Source organism: Chelonia mydas, chromosome 7 (genome assembly GCF_015237465.2).
Source record: "Chelonia mydas isolate rCheMyd1 chromosome 7, rCheMyd1.pri.v2, whole genome shotgun sequence".
In the NCBI taxonomy this organism is placed as follows: Eukaryota; Metazoa; Chordata; order Testudines; family Cheloniidae; genus Chelonia; species Chelonia mydas.
Genome location: NC_057853.1, coordinates 45,913,072 through 45,933,628, shown reverse-complemented (window position 1 = coordinate 45,933,628; position 20,557 = coordinate 45,913,072). Strand labels below are relative to the sequence as shown.

At 45.0% G+C, this 20,557-nt stretch overlaps 1 protein-coding gene across 1 annotated transcript in view; it reads left to right on the top strand.

Annotated features, from left to right (window-relative positions):
- Window positions 1-20,557, top strand: part of DNAH1 (dynein axonemal heavy chain 1) — a 125,261-nt gene that overhangs the window by 49,717 nt on the left and 54,987 nt on the right. The window contains exons 27-46 of the mRNA XM_037904042.2: window positions 345-508; window positions 1,156-1,269; window positions 1,986-2,174; window positions 3,179-3,284; window positions 4,149-4,262; window positions 6,568-6,717; window positions 7,246-7,332; window positions 7,610-7,796; window positions 10,365-10,456; window positions 11,054-11,208; window positions 12,596-12,773; window positions 13,445-13,639; window positions 14,348-14,467; window positions 15,144-15,302; window positions 15,616-15,720; window positions 17,662-17,802; window positions 18,336-18,496; window positions 19,421-19,578; window positions 19,774-19,947; window positions 20,349-20,387. Of these exons, the coding sequence (XP_037759970.2) occupies window positions 345-508; window positions 1,156-1,269; window positions 1,986-2,174; window positions 3,179-3,284; window positions 4,149-4,262; window positions 6,568-6,717; window positions 7,246-7,332; window positions 7,610-7,796; window positions 10,365-10,456; window positions 11,054-11,208; window positions 12,596-12,773; window positions 13,445-13,639; window positions 14,348-14,467; window positions 15,144-15,302; window positions 15,616-15,720; window positions 17,662-17,802; window positions 18,336-18,496; window positions 19,421-19,578; window positions 19,774-19,947; window positions 20,349-20,387 (2,788 nt within the window). The remainder of the gene's footprint in view (window positions 1-344; window positions 509-1,155; window positions 1,270-1,985; window positions 2,175-3,178; window positions 3,285-4,148; window positions 4,263-6,567; window positions 6,718-7,245; window positions 7,333-7,609; window positions 7,797-10,364; window positions 10,457-11,053; window positions 11,209-12,595; window positions 12,774-13,444; window positions 13,640-14,347; window positions 14,468-15,143; window positions 15,303-15,615; window positions 15,721-17,661; window positions 17,803-18,335; window positions 18,497-19,420; window positions 19,579-19,773; window positions 19,948-20,348; window positions 20,388-20,557) is intronic.

Sequence of the window (20,557 nt, the reverse complement as noted above, 5' to 3'; positions counted from 1 at the left end):
AAAGCCTGAGCCTGCCTGAGCCCCACCCCCCAGGTGTGGGGGTGGGAGGCGCAAAGCTGAAGTCCAAGGGCTTAAGTCCCAAGCAGGGGGTCTGTAATCTGAGCCCCAGTGCCCAGGGCTGAAGCCCTCAGGCTTCAGCTTCAGCCCCAGTGGTGGGACTTGGGCTTCAGCCCCATGCCCCAGCAAGTCTAAGCCAGCCCTGGCGACCCCATTACAATGGGGTCCCTACCCACTTTGAGGTCCCACAGTTTGAGAACTGTTGGTTTAGTACCTTGTTGGTTAGAGAATAGAAGTCAGAATGCAGTTCAGGGCCAGTTCTGACTAGCTTTCCTTTCCTTGCACAGCTAAGTGATCTGGTAGCCCTTGTTCGAGGAAAGCTGTCGAGGATGCAGCGAACAGTGTTGTCAGCTCTCATTGTGATTGAAGTCCATGCCAAGGATGTCGCTGCTAAGCTGGTTGAGGAGAATGTGATGAGTGAGAATGATTTTGAGTGGATCTCTCAGCTCAGGTAAGAGAAACAGCCATCAGACCTGGTCTGGATTCCCTGGCCACCATCCATTATCATTACCTATCAGCAGCATCAGTAACATGGAGGGAAATCAAGTGTGTTTGCATAGTGTCTCTATTTAAGACTAATCTTAGAGCCAAGTGGATTGAATGTCTTAGGAGTATATCAGTCAGTTACACCATCACAATTGGTCATCTGTAACCCAGCTCATGCCTGCCTCTCTCAGGATACGTTAAGACAGACCCAGGCTCTGGGGCATTTTCTCCTTGCATGTGATACATGGATTAGACTGTGCCACGACAGTCTAAAGGTCTGCCCATGCCCAGTGGGGAGGCATGATTCTTGACAATGTCATCAGATGTCCTGACCAGTGAGGATCGTAGACATTCCCGTTGCACAGCACCTCCTGCTTACAATTGTTTCCTGGCACCCAGAGAAGTCAGGATTGTCCTTCCAGCCAACGCCACTGCCTTCCTAAAGCAATTACTTATTATCTCTGACCCAGTGCTGAGGTGACACATGTCTCCTAGGGCCTGGAGCGCAGTGAATTTTATCAGCCACAAACAGTGTCCCTTTTAGCTCTTGCTATTATTGTACCCCTGCCAGTACTTGTTTGTCTTTGAGATTCCATTTTCACTCACCGTTAGATACTACTGGACAAGGAATGATCTGTACATCCGAGCAGTGAATGCTGAATTCATCTATGGCTATGAATATTTGGGAAACAGTGGACGCCTGGTCATCACACCCCTCACTGACAGGTACAGATTATTCAGAGAATAATAACTAAGCGTCTGAGTCGTTCTGGGTGAACAGATTTTATTCTGAGTTAAACCCAGGATCTTACTCTCCCAGGTTTACTCATGCTGAGCAGCACTTAATTACACAAGTAGCCTTGGGACTGTTTGTATACCCAGGTGTTACTTGAGATGAGGTAGATTGGGCCCTTACTGACGTTGGATCTACAGGATTCCTAATGATCCATGCTTCCACCGACCAGTTAAAGATTTATGCTGTGGCATGATTCTTAGTGAACTGCTCTGAGACATATAAAAAAATCCATTTGAATAACAAAGGGCTCATTCTATTCTTGGTGATTACACACCCTTGGACAGATAAACCAGTACCATGGAGTATGTGTGTTTCCTAGTAACGATAATAATAATACTTAGCTTTCTTATAGTAATCATACTCCTTACAGACAGCCCAACAGACAGTGAATTTCCATCAGACTGTACAAAAGTACAAAGACTGTACTGCAACTCCCATTAATGTTAACAGAAGCCGCTTAGCTAAATCCCTGTACACTTTGCTAAATATGTAAGTAAAGCTCTCTGAATAATATGGGATAGATTTCCAGTGATCATGTCAGGCAGATAGATAGAACAGATCACCTTAAATAATTAAATGGGATCTACGGTTCTTAAGCCCAAGTAGGAACACTTCCTAATGCTCACTGGTTTCTTCATTGCTGTAGGTGCTACTTGACACTTACTGGAGCCCTGCATCTAAAATTTGGAGGAGCACCTGCAGGACCTGCTGGAACAGGCAAAACAGAAACAACTAAAGATCTGGGGAAAGCTCTAGCTATACAGACAGTCGTGTTCAACTGCTCCGACCAGCTTGACTTCATGGCTATGGGAAAATTCCTGAAGGGACTAGCCAGGTGCAAAAAGTGGTTTGGGAAAAATAAATTGCCACCTGTGCCCTACAACGGGGCAGGAGGGGGGAGGTGCTGGCACCCTGGACGGGGGCCTTGGAGCGATAGCCACAAGGGAGAGAGGGGAGCTGTGGCATAGCGTTAAGGCAAAATGAAGGGGGCCTTTCTGCATTGTTTTAATCTAGGAGCTTTGCAGTTCCAAAGGTAATGAGTGATGGGACCGCTGCAGGACGCTAGTCTTATGCCTGTTGGAAGGAAAGATAGAGGCATTGTTGTGCCAGTATAAAGGAACAGTTGGATTCTTGTCAAGCAAAAATAAAATGCTTTGCACCATTTTCATTTGAAGTTGTCTACAAATGCTACCAGCTCAAATGTAGGTCTTTGACCCTTTGCATACTATCTAACATGTCCGGCTAGGGTCAGTCCTCAGCAGAAGAGAACCTGCTGACCCTAGCCATGACTGAGTAGCCAGGAGAGCCTGTTGTGGGTCCCAAGGAATCCTTATAGAATTGACCCCCTGTTCTCTGCATAACAAACAGAGCTGGTCCAATTGTGCATTGCACACATGTAGCCAATGCATTCCAATATCCTTCCCAGACCTTTTTTTGCAAGCAGTTTTATGTCTTTTTTTGAACATCCCTAATGATGAGAGCATCTCTCTCATGCACAGACTTCTCTTCTTGGAATGCAATACAGGCATCTTAGATGTCTAAATTATGCCAGCTGCACCCACATTATGGGTACAAAATGAGAGGCTTAGTTGATGTCCCTTTCAATAGTAGGCCTGTCATATGCTGTGTTTGTATCAGGCTGCCCATGTGGTTACCTCTCCAGGTAACCATGGTGTAGTATCCTAGCAGCAATGCTGAGAACTGTTGGATTCATTTCCTGCCTCTCTCTCGCATGGCCACCCACACAACAGAACTGATACTTTGGGCTGGTTGAACTGCTAGAATTTCTCCCTATCTCTGTGTTCCTGACACTTCTCTGGTTTTCCCTTCCCTGCTCAGCTCCGGAGCGTGGGCTTGCTTTGATGAGTTTAACCGCATTGACGTTGAGGTGCTTTCTGTAGTGGCTCAACAGATCACAACCATTCAGAAGGCCCAGCAGCAAAGGGTGAGTCTTCAAAAATAGAGAAGGGCAATCTAGACATTGTCCTTTACTTCTCTGTCCTATATTAGGTTCTAATCTTAGAGCCAATGTGAACACTTAGTGGCACAGATGAGACTGTGCTACCATTCCTGATGGCCTCCACTGCAATGCAAGAAGAAAGATGTACTATTGTGACTAGGTACAAGCCTGCATCGTTGCTCATAAGTGATTGCAGGAATTCACGGTGTGTTATCCGGACTCCAGATATTTCCAAAGCAACCCACACACACACACACACACCTCTGAATTCTTGGTCCCATATGGAGAGTCAGCAATCAGTAATTCTAACAGCCTACCTCTGTGCTGCTCCTGGGAGGACTGATAAAGGTTAAGATCCAAAGTGCTTGACATTGGGTTAGTATTAGAAACTTGCTTGCAATGAATTCTGCTGCTTTATCCTCCACCTGAAACTGTCCCCTCTCTCTTAAAAGGGATTTCAGGCTTTTTCTTGCCTCATGCTACAAATTAATTCTGCCCCCAATTCACAGACAGAATAAATGTGAAGGCAGCTGTCTGTTTATAGCTGGGGGTTGGAAGCTCTTCATGAGCAAAAGAAATATTGTAAGTGATCAGTAAATCTTCTGTGTAAGAGCTGGGCTCTTCATAAAAGGAGGAGAAATACTGCTCCTAAGACTGAGTTTCTGTATGGGTGCTGGAGCTAGTGCTTCATACCAGTGGGGTGACCCATACCTGTCCCCAGTAGCTAATTTCAATACAGAGAGGAAAGTGGTTGTTTTTCTGGTGCAGAGGAAGATCCTGTCATCTTCTTATTTAATTCCAGAGTCCCTGCCTTTGTTTATTGGGCATGGCCATGTTTTGGTTTTTTAGGTGGACCGCTTCATGTTTGAAGGAGCTGAGATCCCTCTGGTCCCATCCTGTGCAGTCTTCATCACCATGAACCCTGGATATGCTGGACGCACTGAATTACCGGATAACTTAAAGGTCAGTAAACATCATCACTGCACTAGCACAGAGAGGGAGTATGGTTCTGTGGTCTGCTAGTCTGATTTGGGAGACTAGGGTCCAATTCCCTGTTCTGCCACAGTCTTCCTGTGTGACCCTGGGCAAGTCATTTAGTATCTCAGTGCCTCAGTTCCCCACCTGTAAAATGGAGATAATAGCTCTGCCCTTTCTCTCAGGGATGTTGAGAGGATAAATACATTAAAGATTACTATGATACTGTGGAGGTGGGGGCAAAATAAGGACCTAAACTACCCAGATAATTACTGAAAATGAATATATTCTGTAGCTCACCCTCAGGGATGAGAGTTGAATATAACTGCCCACTTGGGATTATGGCAAGTCACAGGAGTTGAACAGACTAAGATATAAGGGATTGAGATACCTAACATTTAATAAGGGAAGCCTGTGGCTGCTGTTCCATACAGTAAAGAGGCATCTTAGAGTGGGCTGACCTGGGGATTTAGCAGCAGCCTGGCATGGAAAACTCAGTTTCAGGAACAGTTTACTGACTTCTTGGTTCTGTCTCTAGAGGGGATTTAAAAGAATGACACAGCTCATGATTACAATGTCTTGTGGCTACAATGCCTTTTGTCTAGGCACACAAATTGCCCAGGTGTTGTGGAGACTCCTTGCTACCTCCAGTGAAATTGCACCACCTGAGCACGAGTGTTTGCATTATTTCCTGATGGACCAGTGCCCTGCCAGGGTGTACAGGAGGCCATGTGCACTGCAGTAGCCCTGGCATAGCCAGTCCCACAGCTCCATCTCACAATGCCGTACACCCTTTAGCAAGCATGAAAGCTGAGATGCTTGCTGAGGCTGTTCTCTTCCCTGCTGGGGAAATGGCTGGAAAAATACTCAGCACACAGTGGATGCAATAAGAAAAATAAAACGTAGTTAGAAACATCCAGATCTCCCTCTCCAAAGAGCTGAGCAATTTTGGGGGCTCAGCTGGAGACACCTTAAAGGGCCTGATTTCCTAAGTGTGCTGAGTGCCCGCCCTCTGAAAATCCAATCAGGCGTGTCAAGTTGGGCTCCCAGAAATGGAGGCACCTAAAATCACTACCTTCTTTAGAAAACACAGGCCCTTAACTTTACAAACTTCATAATGACTGTGAAAGAAGCAAACAGGTTTTCTTGTTGCTTGCACCTGAGCTGAGTGTGGCCTGGCCTGGCTTGTGGGTCCAGGTGAGCTTGTGGCACAGATAGTTAAAAATTAATCAGTTATAACAATGTGTTATTGAGAAACACTAAACCTGCATCTCCATAATGCCATTTTTATGCTGTACCTTTTCAGAATAGAACTCCACCTTGGTATTTACACTGTTAATAGTGAAACTGTGGATTGTGCAAAGTCTGAGGCCAGAGTCACTGAAACTGTAAATTGCTCCTCCCTGCCCTACCTGGTGACTCGCCAGAGATTTACCCGAAGAGAGGGCAGAAGGTGTTGCAGCTGCTGCCCTCCTCCAGGATTTTAACTGGAACAGGGCAGCTATCTGTTGTGGTTGGGGATCCATAGGAGTCCACCTGTGGAGGCTGCTGGGGAGATGGACTGAATCAGTCTGTTCTCCGGCTGTCCAGGCTATGCCTTCTCCTCCACTACCACTGTGCTCTATGTGAATAGCACTGATCTCCAGCAGACCTCCCAGAAAAGGGGAGCTTGTGTGGCTTTTTTGTGCAGCTTACCCACCCCAGCTTAGCCAGCATGGACCGAGGTGTGATTCCGAACCATGGTGTCCTCCTTAGAGAACAATGTATCCAGTATGGTAAGAAATGGACAACGCTGTGCTTCTGCCAGTCAGTGTAGCAGGGTGGTTGGTGATCTGGGCATGCCCATGCCACAAGAGATAAGAGAAAATGCTTTTGGTAGGATTCTAGGATCATTTTGATATCAAAAACCACATCTGTAAGTAAACACTGAGACTGGGACAGATCCCACAGAAAAGTGTTAAAAAAAGAACTCGATAAATTCATGGAGGATAGGTCCATCAGTGGCTATTAGCCAGGATGGACAGGGAGGGTGCCCCTAGCCTTTGTTTGACAGAAGCTGGGAATGGGTGACAGGGGATGGATCACTTGATGATTACCTGTTCTGTTCATTCCCTCTGGGGCACAGGATACTGGGCTAGATGGACCTTTGATCTGATCCAGTATGGCTACTTTTGTGTTCTTATGTTCTAAAACTCCTGCTGCAGCCCAGGAGTAGAATTCACACAGGTCTAGACCTGCTGGAGGAGGGAGCACTGGTGTCTTCATCCTGTCCTAATGGATTTGTATATTCCAGGCTCTCTTCCGTCCTGTGGCTATGATGGTTCCAGATTACTCCATGATTGCAGAGATTTCTCTCTATTCCTTTGGGTTCAATGAAGCCAAGGTCCTAGCAAAGAAGATCACCACTACGTTCAAACTGTCATCGGAACAGCTCAGCAGCCAGGTCCGTGACTTCTTGATATATAGCCTTTTCTAAAATGGGAAGGGCCTGGAGTATTGGAGTGTCTCTCTTAATTCAAGACTCCACAGTAGCTTAGTGTTTCACAGGCCCTCGATTCTTTCCCACTTTCACAACCACATCCGTGGCCCTCCTTCATCCATTTCATTCTTCTTTAATGCTGATTTGCATCCAATTGTGGCCCAGCTATCCCTCATGCTGTTTCATATACTTTACACGAATGTGCAGAGCTGCTCTTGCATGACCCTTGGACCCAACAGCAGTTCCTTTTAATATCTCTCTTCATCCAGTTACCCTCTACCTCCTCACCCAGGATAATGCTCCTGGGGCATAAGACTAGTTGTTAAAGGAGATGACTTTTCTAGCTTTTCTAGCAAACTGATGTGGGCGGGAGAGCTGCTGTTCCAAGGAAATACTCCCTTTCCCCTACCTAATAGATTGAGATTGCAGGTTCATTGTTCCAGGATGATACACTAGTGTCTAATTTAGTCATTTCCTCCATGCCTGCTACAGGACCACTATGACTTTGGAATGAGAGCTGTGAAGACTGTGATCTCAGCTGCTGGCAACCTAAAGAGAGAGAATCCTACCATGAATGAAGCAAGTACCCTCTAGTTTCATCCATAATGGTTCCACACACATTGTTCTATATTCACTGCAGGGGTCACTGCAGTCAGTAAGAATTCCAGGGAGATAGAATTCTAAAAGGCTTACAGAAGTGCAACCTGAGCAAAAGCAAAGAACAAAATAAACATGACTTCTGTAGTGAAGACCCTGGCAAACCAGGCTGAGGATGATGGATGTGACGGACATCTTGCAGAAGGAAGCAGGAAGGGGAGCTGAGTTCGTTTAACTATTGGTCCTTAATTCTTTGCAGGAGCTGATCTGCCTTAGGGCCATCCGGGATGTCAATGTACCCAAGTTCCTCCAGGATGACCTCAAGCTGTTCAATGGTATTGTCTCTGACTTGTTTCCCAAGATCAAAGAGGAGCCTATTGAATATGGCATCCTTGAAGACGCAATCCGAAAATCCTGCATCAAAGACAAACTGAAGGATGTTGAGGGTAAGTGGAAAAGCTCTTTAAGGTGAATGACAAAGTGAACTAAAGCGCGCGCACGGGGGTGTGTGTGCGCGCGCGCACATGCATGCGCTGCCTCCTCTATGGCATGTGAAAATAGCTGCATCAGCTTTTTTCCTAATGGTTTACTGCTTGGTACAGCAGAAATATCAGGCCCTGACTTCCCTCTCTTTCACAGAGTTCTGAAGCAATGTTTGGAGGACTTGGAGAGTGACATCACAGTTGGAGGTTAAAGCCCAAGTGGCAGCCCTCCCATTCCCTAGATGACTGTGTGAAGGAAGTTGACTTGCACTGGGAGACCTGCACCTTGGATTTCAATCTCCAGCTATGGTGTCATTTTCAATGTCTCCAAAACTTGTCAGAGACCTCCAGAAAAACAGAATAAGTCAAGACCTGATATTTCCAATGCAAAATAAAAGTCAAAAGTTAATACAACCAAAACACATATTTGAGACGATCTTTATACATTATAAAGGATCAGTAAAGGGCTAAAAACAATTGTTTTTTACATTGTTTTGCTGTTTCCCCTTAATACTGCAGATGATACCAGGTGCTCCTTTTATTCAGTGCCATGCTACTCAGGGACAGTGCTAAACAGTGAAATGCAGGGATCCAATACAGAATGTGGTGTCATCTGTTGTTGTTGTTGGATGCATCATTCTTTAATGAGCCATTGAAATACGATATAGATATTAAGGCAGTGGGTGATTGATAAGGGCTGAATTACTCTAATGCAGTGATACTCAGACTGAGGCTCCCGAGAACCAAGTGGCTCTTTTATGTGTCTCCTGCTGCTCTTTGCAGCACATGATATTAAAACACTGTGTGATTTAATTATTTACCAATCTAAAGCAATCAGGAGGCTTTTGCTATGTTATGAACCAATTGTAGTTGATAAAATAATAATACTTGGTCAAAAGAAAAGGAGTACTTGTGGCACCTTAGAGACTAGCCAATTTATTTGAGCATAAGCTTTCGTGAGCTACAGCTCACTTCATCGGATGCATAAAGTGGAAAATACAGTGAGGAGATTTATATACACACAGACCATGCAAAAATGGATGTTTACCATACACATTGTAAGTAGAGTGATCACTTAAGATGAGCTATTACCAGCAGGAGAGTGGGGTGGGGGGAGAGAAAACCTTTTGAAGTGAAAATCAAGGTGGGCCATTTCCAGCACATTTCCAGGAGTTAACAAGAACGTCTGAGGAACAGTGTGGGGCGGGGGGGGGAGGAATAAACAAAGGGAAATAGTTTTACTTTGTATAATGACTCAACCACTCCCAGTCTCTATTCAGGCCTAAGTTAATTGAATCCAATTGGCAAATTAATTCCAATTCAGCGTTGGAGTCTGTTTTCGAAGTTTTTTTGTTGAAGAATAGTCACTTTTGGATCAGAAATCGAGTGACCAGAGAGATTGAAGTGTTCTCCGACTGGTTTATGAATGTTATAATTCTTGACATCTGATTTGTGTCCATTTATTCTTTTATGTAGAGACTGTCCAGTTTGACCAATGTACATGGCAGAAGGGCATTGCTGGCACATGATGGCATATATCACATTGGTAGATGTGCAGGTGAACGAGCCTCTGATAGTGTGGCTGATGTGATTAGGCCCTATGATGGTGTCCCCTGAATAGATATGTGGGCACAGTTGGCAACGGGCTTTGTTGGGATAGGTTCCTGGGTTAGTGATTCTGTTGTGTGATGTGTGGTTGCTGGTGAGTATTTGCTTCAGGTTGAGGGGCTATCACTTCAAAAGGTTTTCTCTCCCCCCACCCCACTCTCCTGCTGGTAATAGCTCATCTTAAGTGATCACTCTCCTTACAATGTGTATGGTAAACATCCATTTTTGCATGGTCTGTGTGTATATAAATCTCCTCACTGTATTTTCCACTTTATGCATCTGATGAAGTGAGCTGTAGCTCACGAAAGCTTATGCTCAAATAAATTGGTTAGTCTCTAAGGTGCCACAAGTACTCCTTTTCTTTTTGTGAATACAGACTAACACGGCTGCTACTCTGATACTTGGTCAGTCATTTTGCTGTAAGAATAATATATATGTGCGCACACATTATGTGTGTATATGTATAGATAGATAAATAGATAAAATAGTAAATGAAACACTGAATTCACACTCTGGTGGCTCTTTTGGGCAATGTTGATTGCTAATTTGGCTCCTGAACCACTGAGGTCTGAGTATCACTGCTCTAATGATTATGGCCAATGACTGTTTGGCCAAAAGAACCAATGATATGCATCACTACCTATGGGGCCCCGATCCTACTTAACTTTGTGGCACCTGCTTAACTTTAAGGATAGGACTAGTCTCATTGTCTTCAGTGGGACTGCTTTTTGCTTAAAGTTCAGCACATAGGCAAGTGCTTTGCTGGATTGGAGCCAGAGCCATTACAGGCCAATAAAACCACACTGGCTTATGAGATATGGGCAACAAGTCCATTAGTCTGCCAGTTGGAGCATGCAGCCCTCGGATTTTCTGCCAAGTGAAACAGATTACAAGATCCACATTCAGAATCTTGTTCCTTCTCAGGTTTTGTGACAAAGTGCATCCAGCTGTATGAAACCACTGTGGTGCGCCACGGCCTCATGCTGGTGGGGCCAGCAGGCTCGGGGAAAACAAAGGTAAAGGTGATTGAGATGCTGCATTGGGTACAGTGAGCCATTGCATGTATATGAATAGCTAGATGGGAGTGGAATGGGGAATCATAGAAGAGTGTTAAATCTTGCACAAAACACTAATGCTGTAGCATTTTCAGCCTCTCTGTGCATAGGAGCTATAGGAGTGAGAGGTTTTTGTTCTGACTTGAAATATAGATGAAAATTTGGATTTGTAGCTGTGGTGAAGTATATTAGCAACCTGCTCTTCTGGGCTTTGCGATCAGTCTCTGAGGCTTACTCGCTGTGTCCTAAACTTCAGAGTGCCATGCAGAAGTTTGAGGATGGCTTTGAGGCTGGCCAGCTTCAACTACTATGATGTTGGATCTTCAGATATTTCACCAACCACTAGTATTGGTGATTTAAGTTCTTTCCCTTCTTTTCTGTGATCAGCCTCTTTCTTACAGATCCATTTCCCAGGCTATTTCCAGACACTTGCGCAAAGTCCTTCATTACATCTCCTCCTTCCTCACTATCTTCTGAATCATGTCCCTGTGAGTTTACTTTCCCTCTGATTGCTGTCATAGAAGCCATGTATAATTCCCTTCCCTTCTGTCTCTGCAGTGTTACAAAGTTCTGGCAGCTGCAATGACCTCTCTGAAAGGTCAGCCTTCGGTCAGTGGTGGGAACTATGAAGCAGTCAACTACTTTGTACTGAATCCGAAATCCATCACTATGGGCCAGCTTTATGGAGAGTTTGACTTGCTAACGCATGAATGGTAAAGGACAAAATCCACCATCCTCCTCCTCATCTGATCTAGGGCTTCTTGTCATCCGTCTAGGTCTATGAGCTCTCTAGGATACAGTGCCTTAAAGAGCTTTACTTGCTTTAGAGGCACGAGTGAAGAATGCCTTTTGTGCCATGTAAATCTGACTTGTGCTGATGGCCTTCTGTAACTAAGGAAGATAGTCAAAGAGGAGTTAGGTTCCCAACTCTCATTGCCTGCCATTGGGAATTAGGAGCCTATCTTTGTGCTTGAATATCTCCCCCATACTTATTATTTCAGTAGTTCTCCATCCCCATTATGTAGACCCCTTATTGAGAGACTCTCTGATGGGTCATCTACCCTTCTCGACAGCCTGCTTACCACTGGCGGGGTTTCTAAATGTTCCTCTCTGAAGCTGGCTCAGAAGGGCTTGGTGGATTGATGGAGATCCACATGCTATAATGTAAGATCCACTTGCATTATTCTAATGCTTCCTGTCATACCAGCCAGATGCTTTGGAACAAAGTTAAAGAACATATATTCCAGAAAACTATGAAAACCAAAGAAAAACCTCTGAGAAAAGCGAAAGCAAATAAATTTCTCATACTGTACCCTGAAGCTCACTCGCTCTGGGCTCCAATGAATCTTTATTGAAGGATATTTCTATAGTATATTCGAGTTAAGCTTGACAGTTTATTTACTATGTGGTTCCTGCCCAAGGGCAGCACATAGACATATCAGTGTGACAAAAAATACAGTCTCCATATAAAACACATTTAGAGACATAAATCCATCTCTTTTAATCAGCTGGGCTTCAGACGAGTCTGTTTTCTTTTGCACTCGGTAACAAGGGCCATGAACATCTGTGGTGCTATATAAATAACAATAATTATTTAATAATGGGAGTGCAATTGAGGGTCTGAGCAGCAATTTCACTGTAGACATTCACATACAGATTAAATCCCAGACATCAACATCCATCACTCTCTCCTCCACTATCCCACTCATCACCAGCAGCACCACTGGCACTGTATGGCTGCATTATTAGCGTCAATGTTGTGCCATGTACATAGAAGCAACAGGAATCAGGGTCTTCACTCACAGTGGGGTGGATTCAGCCACATCATTCCTAAAGAGGTTATGCTAAAAGGCTGTGCAGATTCTAGAGATTTACTGGGGAAGAAGAGAGAGCAAGAGAGAGACATCTTTATCTGCTCACTTTAATAAACTCGTGAGGCACTCAGATACACAGTATATGAACCCAGAGTGAAATCCCGGCTCCAGGGAAATTGGTGGAAATTTTGCCATTGATTTCAACGGGGTCAGAATTTCACTTGGAGATAGATATAGAGAAAGCAACTGTTACAGCTTCTCTTGCCTCTTTCCTCCCATGTTACAGGACGGATGGGATTCTTTCAACACTCATTCGGGTGGGAGCGATCGCCAGTGATACGAATAAGAAATGGTATGTGTTTGATGGGCCAGTCGATGCGGTCTGGATCGAGAATATGAACACCGTGCTAGATGATAATAAGAAGCTGTGTCTTAGCTCTGGAGAAATCATTAAGCTAACAGAGGTGACTAACTTCTCTTCTCTTGCTGTCCTGTTTCTCTGTCCTCTCTAACTGTTCTCTCCTCTGTTCACTCGCTCTAACATGGAACAGAATTGCCTTTGCATTTCCAGTTAACGTTATGTGCAGGACGGATTCCTGCAGAGATTACCATCTGTATAGCTAAGAGACCCCAGTGTGCTAGGTGCAGTACAGACAGAGAACAACAAGGCAGTCCCTGCTCTAAAGAGCTGACAAGCTACATTTGGTTCTTTCTGTTTGACTGCAGTATATACGCCGTGCCTGTGCAGGCAGGCACTGAGCCTCAGATTTTCAAAGGAGAGTTAGGCCAAATGCGACTGACATTCAAGGGGCATTGGGAACTCTAACTTCTTTTGCTTCTTTGACAATCCCAGCTTGAGTCTGAGTCCACTGAGGTGGAAATCCCAGGAAGCCCCAGCATTCGCTTTACTCCCCTGCGGCATTACCTGCTTCCCTTCCAATACCAGTGGCAGAGAACTGCATTATTAGAGCCGACTCCTTTGAGCCAGATAGGTGACCTTATCGCTGAGCCATGCTGAAAGATCCTAGGATCCTGTCTTTCCTAAGGCTGAGCTATGCTGACAGATCCTAGGATCCTGTCTTTCCTAAGGTTGAGCTATGCTGACAGATCCTTGTTGTCCATCCACGGTTTTCAGATGATGACCATGATGTTTGAAGTACAGGACCTGGCTGTTGCCTCCCCCGCCACAGTCTCCCGGTGTGGCATGGTTTACCTGGAGCCCAGCCTCTTGGGGCTCAAGCCCTTCACTGAGTGCTGGCTGAGGAAAATTCCAGACATCATGAAGCCTTTCTCAGAGCAGTTAACATCCCTCTTCAGCAGATTTCTAGAGGTGAGCTCCTGTCATGTTCCAGATCTCTTCCAGTCTATCTGACAGACCTGGCTTTAGTACGCCAGTGGCTCAGAACCTGTTGGGTTAGTTTGAGAGTAGTCGGTCCTTCTAAAGAGCTAAGATTTTAGCCGCATCTGAGATTAAATGCCTAAATGATTAAATGCTACCAGTACCCAGAGTGAATCTGCTGGTCTTAATAGCTTATGTACTCACTAATCCATATAGATGTGACTTCTTCATACTGGTCCGAAGGATTGTGTGGTTTTTTGATAATCAGCACACCAACTTCTTTCCTGCGGTAACTCTGTTTCCTTCTATGGAGTTATTCCATGGAGGGACGTAGCTCTGAATTGTAAAACTGAGCCTTGCTATTTCCATCATTTTGATGGAGAACAACAGAGTACTGTCAGAAATATCTTAAAAGCTATTTATCAGCAATGACGGCAAAAAGAGCCGGACTGTTACTGTATTATAATCTATTCAGTATTAAACGGAAAGGGTTTACTCAGACTCTTTTCTCTGCCTCCATTCTCTGGCTGAAGCGATCGGTATTTGGGGCACAGCTTGAAATAGCAGAATTTTCAGCTGTGACCTCCCTGATAAATGTAACATGCAGTGAGAAAAGGGGAAACTGAGCCCTAGGAGGTAAATAAACTCTTGAAAGGAAGATTGCCCAGGAGCTGAGCTGTGTCTGCCTGATCCTTGCAGGAGTCCATCAGCTTTGTCCGGGGATCAGTGAAAGAGATAATTGCCTCAACAAACAGTAACCTGACGATGAGCCTTCTCAAACTACTGGAGTGCTTCTTTGAACCTTTCATTCCCATTGAGGTAGGAATTTTTATATAATCTGTTTGTTGCTCTTGCTGCTCATAGCACTAGAGGGTTAAACTGCAGAGTGCAGGAGGAACACCAGAGCTACCAACTGGAGCACATTACAGGATGGAAGTTACAGGGAAACAATGTGTTCTGTGCATAGTGCTGGAGGGAGCTTGGTCAGTTACTCTGAAGCTCATCTACATATAGCATTGCCCTGACTCATGTTGAATGCATGGTTATATTGAGGATTATGTGCAATACACCAGGGAAGGATGACTCTAGCTCTGTACACAATAGAGGATTATACTATAAAGCAAGAGGATAATCTGCTAACTACAACAGTAGCTCCACAATTATAGTGCTGGATGTAATAGGTTGCACATTTATATTTAGGAATACACCTGGGATGGTGGTTTCTTTGAACTGACATTGAAGGAGACAGGAAATTCTAGCATTAAAATCCACAGGCCAAATTCTGCTCTCAGTGACAGATTTACACGAATGTAACTGAGAGCAGAATTTGGCTCACAGTCTGTAATGAATGGACTCATCTAAGAATCATTCAGAAAAGCAGTAAATAAACTAAATGGAGGTGTCAAGATTTTCAGTGAGGTGTCCATATTTAACCCCCAGTCCAACTGAACTGCGTGTGTGAGGATTAAATTTACTCTGCTTATTGGATGTTCAGGGAATTAGGAAGCTTCCCCGTGAGAAGACTGACCGACTTGGGGAACTGATTGAACCCTGGTTCATGTTCTCCTTGATCTGGAGTGTGGGTGCAACTGGAGATGCCCAAAGCCGTGTGGCCTTCAGCTTGTGGTTGAGAGAGAAGATGGCAAGTGAACAGGTAAGTGGATGTTATTAGGTAATATTAGCTCATGATGGTAGCACCTGGTAACACGGGTAACAGAGCTCCCTGAATTTCCAGAAGATTTGTGCAAGGGTCCCTCCTGGGGTATTATCTACAGGGGGGAAACTTCAAGCTTCATCAGAACATCTGCATCAAAACCTCTAGGAAAGAGGACAGAGATAAGCCATATGGACTGGACAGAATTTCATTGCTGAAAAGCAATGTTCTCCACATTAGCCTGGTTCCTGTTGGTCAATTGATCTGGAGCAGAGCCAGGTGTGACATTCATGCTCTGCTTTATTTCCCACAGATCCAGTTACTTTTCCCAGAGGAGGGGCTGGTTTATGATTATAAACTGGATGATGCTGGGCTCAGCAATCCTGAGGAAGATGTAGATGAAGATGTTGTCAAGGAGGTAAAGACTCTACCCATCTCGAACTTGTGTATTAAAAGCCGAGCAATTCATCAAACTAAAGAATAGAAGGGAGGGACCAGCAGCTAAGGCTAAGGTACTGCACACACAGTAAAATCTATTCACCAAGGGTGAGCAGGAGCCTTGCCATACTGGTTGGAGATGTCTAAGGGTATGTCTATACTACCCGCCGAATCGGCAGGCAGCAATCGATCCAGCGGGGTTGATTTATTATGTCTAGTCTAGATGCGATAAATCGAGCCCCGAGTGCTCTCCTGTCGACTCCATCGCCGTGAGAGGCGCAGGCAGAGTTGACAGGGGAGCAACTTCAGCTACATTATTCACGTAGCTGAAGTTGCGTAACTTAGATCGATTCCCCCCTCCCCGCCCCCGCAGTGTAAACCAGGCCTAAGGAGAAACTGAACATTGTGCTTTAAAAAACGGTTTCTTACCCTTGTGATTGTGAAGCAGATCTTCCAAATGCAAGTCTGCAGACAGTTCCAGTACCTCTGCCATTGCTCAGGGCTTTCCCCTGGTTGGGAAATGTCCAAAGTCTGGTCAATTTCACTGCTGTTATTCAGAAGGCTGGAAGGGAAAGAGGGAAAGAGAAGTAAAAATGAGAAAATTCATGTCAATTTCATGGTGCTGGTGCTTGGGATAGCCCTGAGCAAACTGAATATAAGTCCTCAGTGTGATGCAGCTGTAAAAAAGGCTAATATTATTTTGGGGTTTGTTAACAGGAGTGTTGTATGTAAGACACAGGAGGTAACTGTCCTGCTCTAATCGGCACTGCTGAGGCCCCAGCTGGAGTACTATGTCCAATTCTGGGCACTACAATCTAGGAAGGATGTGGACAAATTGGAGAGAGTCCAGAGGAGAGCAACAAAAGGTTTAGAAAACTGAATCTATGAGGAAAGGTTAAAAAAAACTGGGCATGTTTAGTCTTGAAAAAGAAGACTGAGACCTGATATTAGTCTTCCAGTATGTTGAGGATGGTGATCAATTTTTCCTCCATGTCCACTGAAGGTAGGACAAGAAGTAATGGACTTAATCCACAGCAAGGGGAGTTAGGTTAGCTATTTGGAAAAACTTTCGAACTATAAGGGTAGGTAGGCTCTGGAATAGGCTTCCGAAGGGAGGTCATGGAGTCTCCATGATTGGAAACTTTTAAAAACAAGTTGGACAAACACCTGTCTGGGATGGTCAAGGTTGACTTAGTTCTGCCACAGTGCAGGGGGCTGGACTTGATGACTTCTTGAGGTCCCTTCCAGCCCTGCATTTCTCTGGTTCTCTGAGCAGTGGCAGAGGCAGCATTGGAGCTATTTGCACCTCAGAAATGGAATCTGGAAGAGGATTCTCTGAGCCTCACTGGTGGACCCATTCCCTAATCTTTGGACTGGCCTTGAGCTAGTAGGTTTTGGCCTCTGACTTGTTTTAAGTGGGATGGTAATTCATTTCATGCACACATACAGCCTCCCTGCCCCATACGTTTCAGGTGAACACAGGAATGGAGACTGCAACAAACATAAAGAAAGGTTTCCAAAGAAACAGTCTTCCTCCTTTTCAGTCAGATCTATTTCCCCCTTATGGTTTGGTTCTCTGTCTAATGGTACTGTCTGTTCTTGCAGCTATCTCAAATGTTCTGTCAACATTTGAACCAAGTGTTCGGAAAGAATTAAAGAGCGAGTTACTTTGGGGGCAACAATCTCTAACCCTCAGGCTGCCCTTAGTCCATAGTAAAAGTGTCAGCTGCTCTGGGGGACAATAATATATAGGGAGGTTTTGTAGAGAGGAGAGCAAGGGACTGGGAATCAGGACACCTAAAAAATCCATTCCTAATCTATGCAAAGAGCTTTGAAGAGGAAAAGCACAGTATAAGTGCTGACTCTTATTATCACCATTTTATAGGCAGTTGCTTCTTCCAGTAACAACTCTGTCTTTCAGGTGGGCTGGGTGAATTGGATAGATTCCGCTGCACAGTTCACCATAGTCCCTGACACAAGCTTCTGTGACATTATAATTCCCACAATGAATACTGTCCAGATGGCCCATCTGCTGGAAATGCTGCTCACCAATCGAAAACCAGTACGTGTCTTGACCTTGCCTTTGCTTTTGGATTTAACCTTTGTCTCCTTGGCTGTGGTCCCATTTTCTATATGGTGATAGGTGCCTTAGAAATACCTAATATAGTTAGATTCTCCCCCTGCTGCAGACATTCATTCCTGTAGTTGGACGTGGTACCTGGCTTACAAGCATCATTATTCCTTTCCCTCAGCAACTGAGCGGGTGCCAACTTTACATAGATAGACCGAGGCAGTGCAGATGCTGGGTTCAGCCTCACTTGCTCTAATAGGTCGACCAATCACCACCAAGATTTCCCTGCTCTCCAGGGCTCCCTCCCCTACTTTTCCAGTTTGGTTCTTTTCATTGTGAGAGAGATTTGTTATCCTGATCTGCCTCCCTAACTAAGAAAGTAAACTTTTTGTCCTTGACTGGTTTTGGAAGGAGTCTGTGTCGTCCCAGCTGAGCCAGTGAAAGCAAACCAGTTGGCAAATGATTATTCCATCTGCCCGGGTTTACACTGCAATGATGACTGCATTTCCTTTTTCTCACTGCAGGTTCTCTGTGTTGGTCCGACTGGCACTGGGAAGACTCTCACTATTTCAGACAAGCTTTTGAAGAACTTGCCTCTAGAATACATCACTCACTTCCTAACATTTTCTGCTCGCACCTCAGCCAACCAAACCCAGGACCTCATTGACAGCAAACTGGATAAAAGGCAAAACTCTTATGCTAGTGAAGGCAGCACTCCTGTCGTTGATATACTTCTCTGTTAACACGTTTGCCCTTCAGTTTCATCCTGAGCACTGAAAGGACACAGTCCAAATGTAACTCTGGCGGAGGGAAATAAAAGGCACTCCAATCCTAACTCTGGATCAGGGAGGGCTAGAAACATTGGATGCAATGGCCAATAAAAGGCAGTCAGTGGTGTGAGTCTGTTGATGTTGCATCGTTCCTTGTTATCCCTTAAATGCTACACAATTTGGCCTAACTTGCAGCGATCATTCCTGAAATCCGGGTACTGGATCTTCAAGGAAACTGGTGAGGGGAGGAAACGTTAGCCATTGCATGCCAAGAATCATCCAGCATGGGCTAGCAGCATTAATTCTTGACCCCAAAGAGGCTTGCTTTACCCTTCACCATTCACAATCTGGTTTGATGCATCCAGTGATCGATTGTGTGAAGCCCATATAAGATATTCTCTCTGATTCACTTCAAGTTCTCCTGACTGAAAATATAACATTTAGGGGTATATTTTGCTACTTGAGACATGCAGGTGACTCTCATCATCATTAATGGGTCACGCATGCATTCCATCAAGGGGGGCAAATAGACTGATGGGACCAAATTCTGGTCGATCTTACACCACTGCAACTGTACGGGCTTCATTGGGGTTGCACAGGTGTAACTTGAGACAGACTTCTGAAGTAACCAGAGGACTTCACCTGAACACTGTGTTGTGCCTTTTCGGGAGATGGAGGGGGGGTGGAATGCAGATCCAGAGAAGGGGGGTGACTCCACAGACAGCTTATTCAGTGGATCCTTTGGACTGGGTTATGTCAGGAGTGCTTTGGTGATGGAAGCGTTGGGCTGTGCTCCCTTCAGCCATCTCCATTCTCACATACTTTCTCCATCCTTGCAGGAGAAAGGGGGTGTTCGGTCCTCCCCTTGGCAAGTACTTCATATTTTTCATTGATGACCTAAATATGCCAGCACTGGAGACATATGGCGCTCAGCCCCCAATTGAGCTGCTTCGGCAGTGGATGGACCACCGGGGCTGGTACGACAGGAAACAGATTGGTATGATCCAGGTTCTTTGCCTAACACTATTACATTCTCTAGGGTTGGCATGCTGGCTAACTCGGCTAATGCAGAGGTACCCAACCTCCAGTGTATATACATAGCTAGCGAGTGAGACTAGGATTCATAGAAAACATTTCTGGTTTAGGCTTGGCATGCAGCTATGCCATTACTCTCCTCTGGACTATTTCCCAGGTACCTTTAAGAGCCTGGTGGATATTAATTTCATTGGTGCCATGGGGCCCCCAGGTGGAGGAAGGAATGCCATCACGCCACGCCTCACTCGCCATTTCAACTATCTTTCCTTTACGGAGATGGAGGACAGCAGCAAGAAGACAATCTTCTCCACCATTCTTGGCAGCTGGATGGGTAAGTTCTGAGGAGACAAGGCTTTTCCTCTTCACTTCACAAGTCTCTGCCCATCTACATCCCCACTTGGTTAAGAATGAAGCTAATGGGGGGATAAAGAAATGCTGGAATCTGGAATGGAAAGTGTTTCTGAGAAACTATCATTTGACTCTGAGCAATGGGGGAGCACTTCAGTCACAGGGCCAAATTCCCTGCCGGGGTAAATTGGCACATTTTCATCATGTTCGGTGGAGATGTGCCAATTTACAACCATAGCGAATCTGCCCTGAAAATTGTACGTAAAATCTGACATAGCCTAGTCCTCTTAAAAAGGATTTTCTCTGTGGTGGACAGAGTGCTGTGGATATTATTTATCTCTGCCAATAGAAAACAATCTTTGTTTTTCTTCCTTGATTTTCTAGCTGGACTCCTTGGAGAAAGAAGTTTCAGAGATCCAGTCCGTAAGTAAGAGTGGCAGAACACAAACCATACATTGTGAACAGGACAGGGCTCACAGAGTGCTCAGAAGGATTCTAAAACTGTGAGTGACCTGTATCCTGCAGTAGACTGTGACATTTGCCCAGATGACTGGGCAAGATGTGTTGCATGATCTCTGCTGGCTTCAGACTTT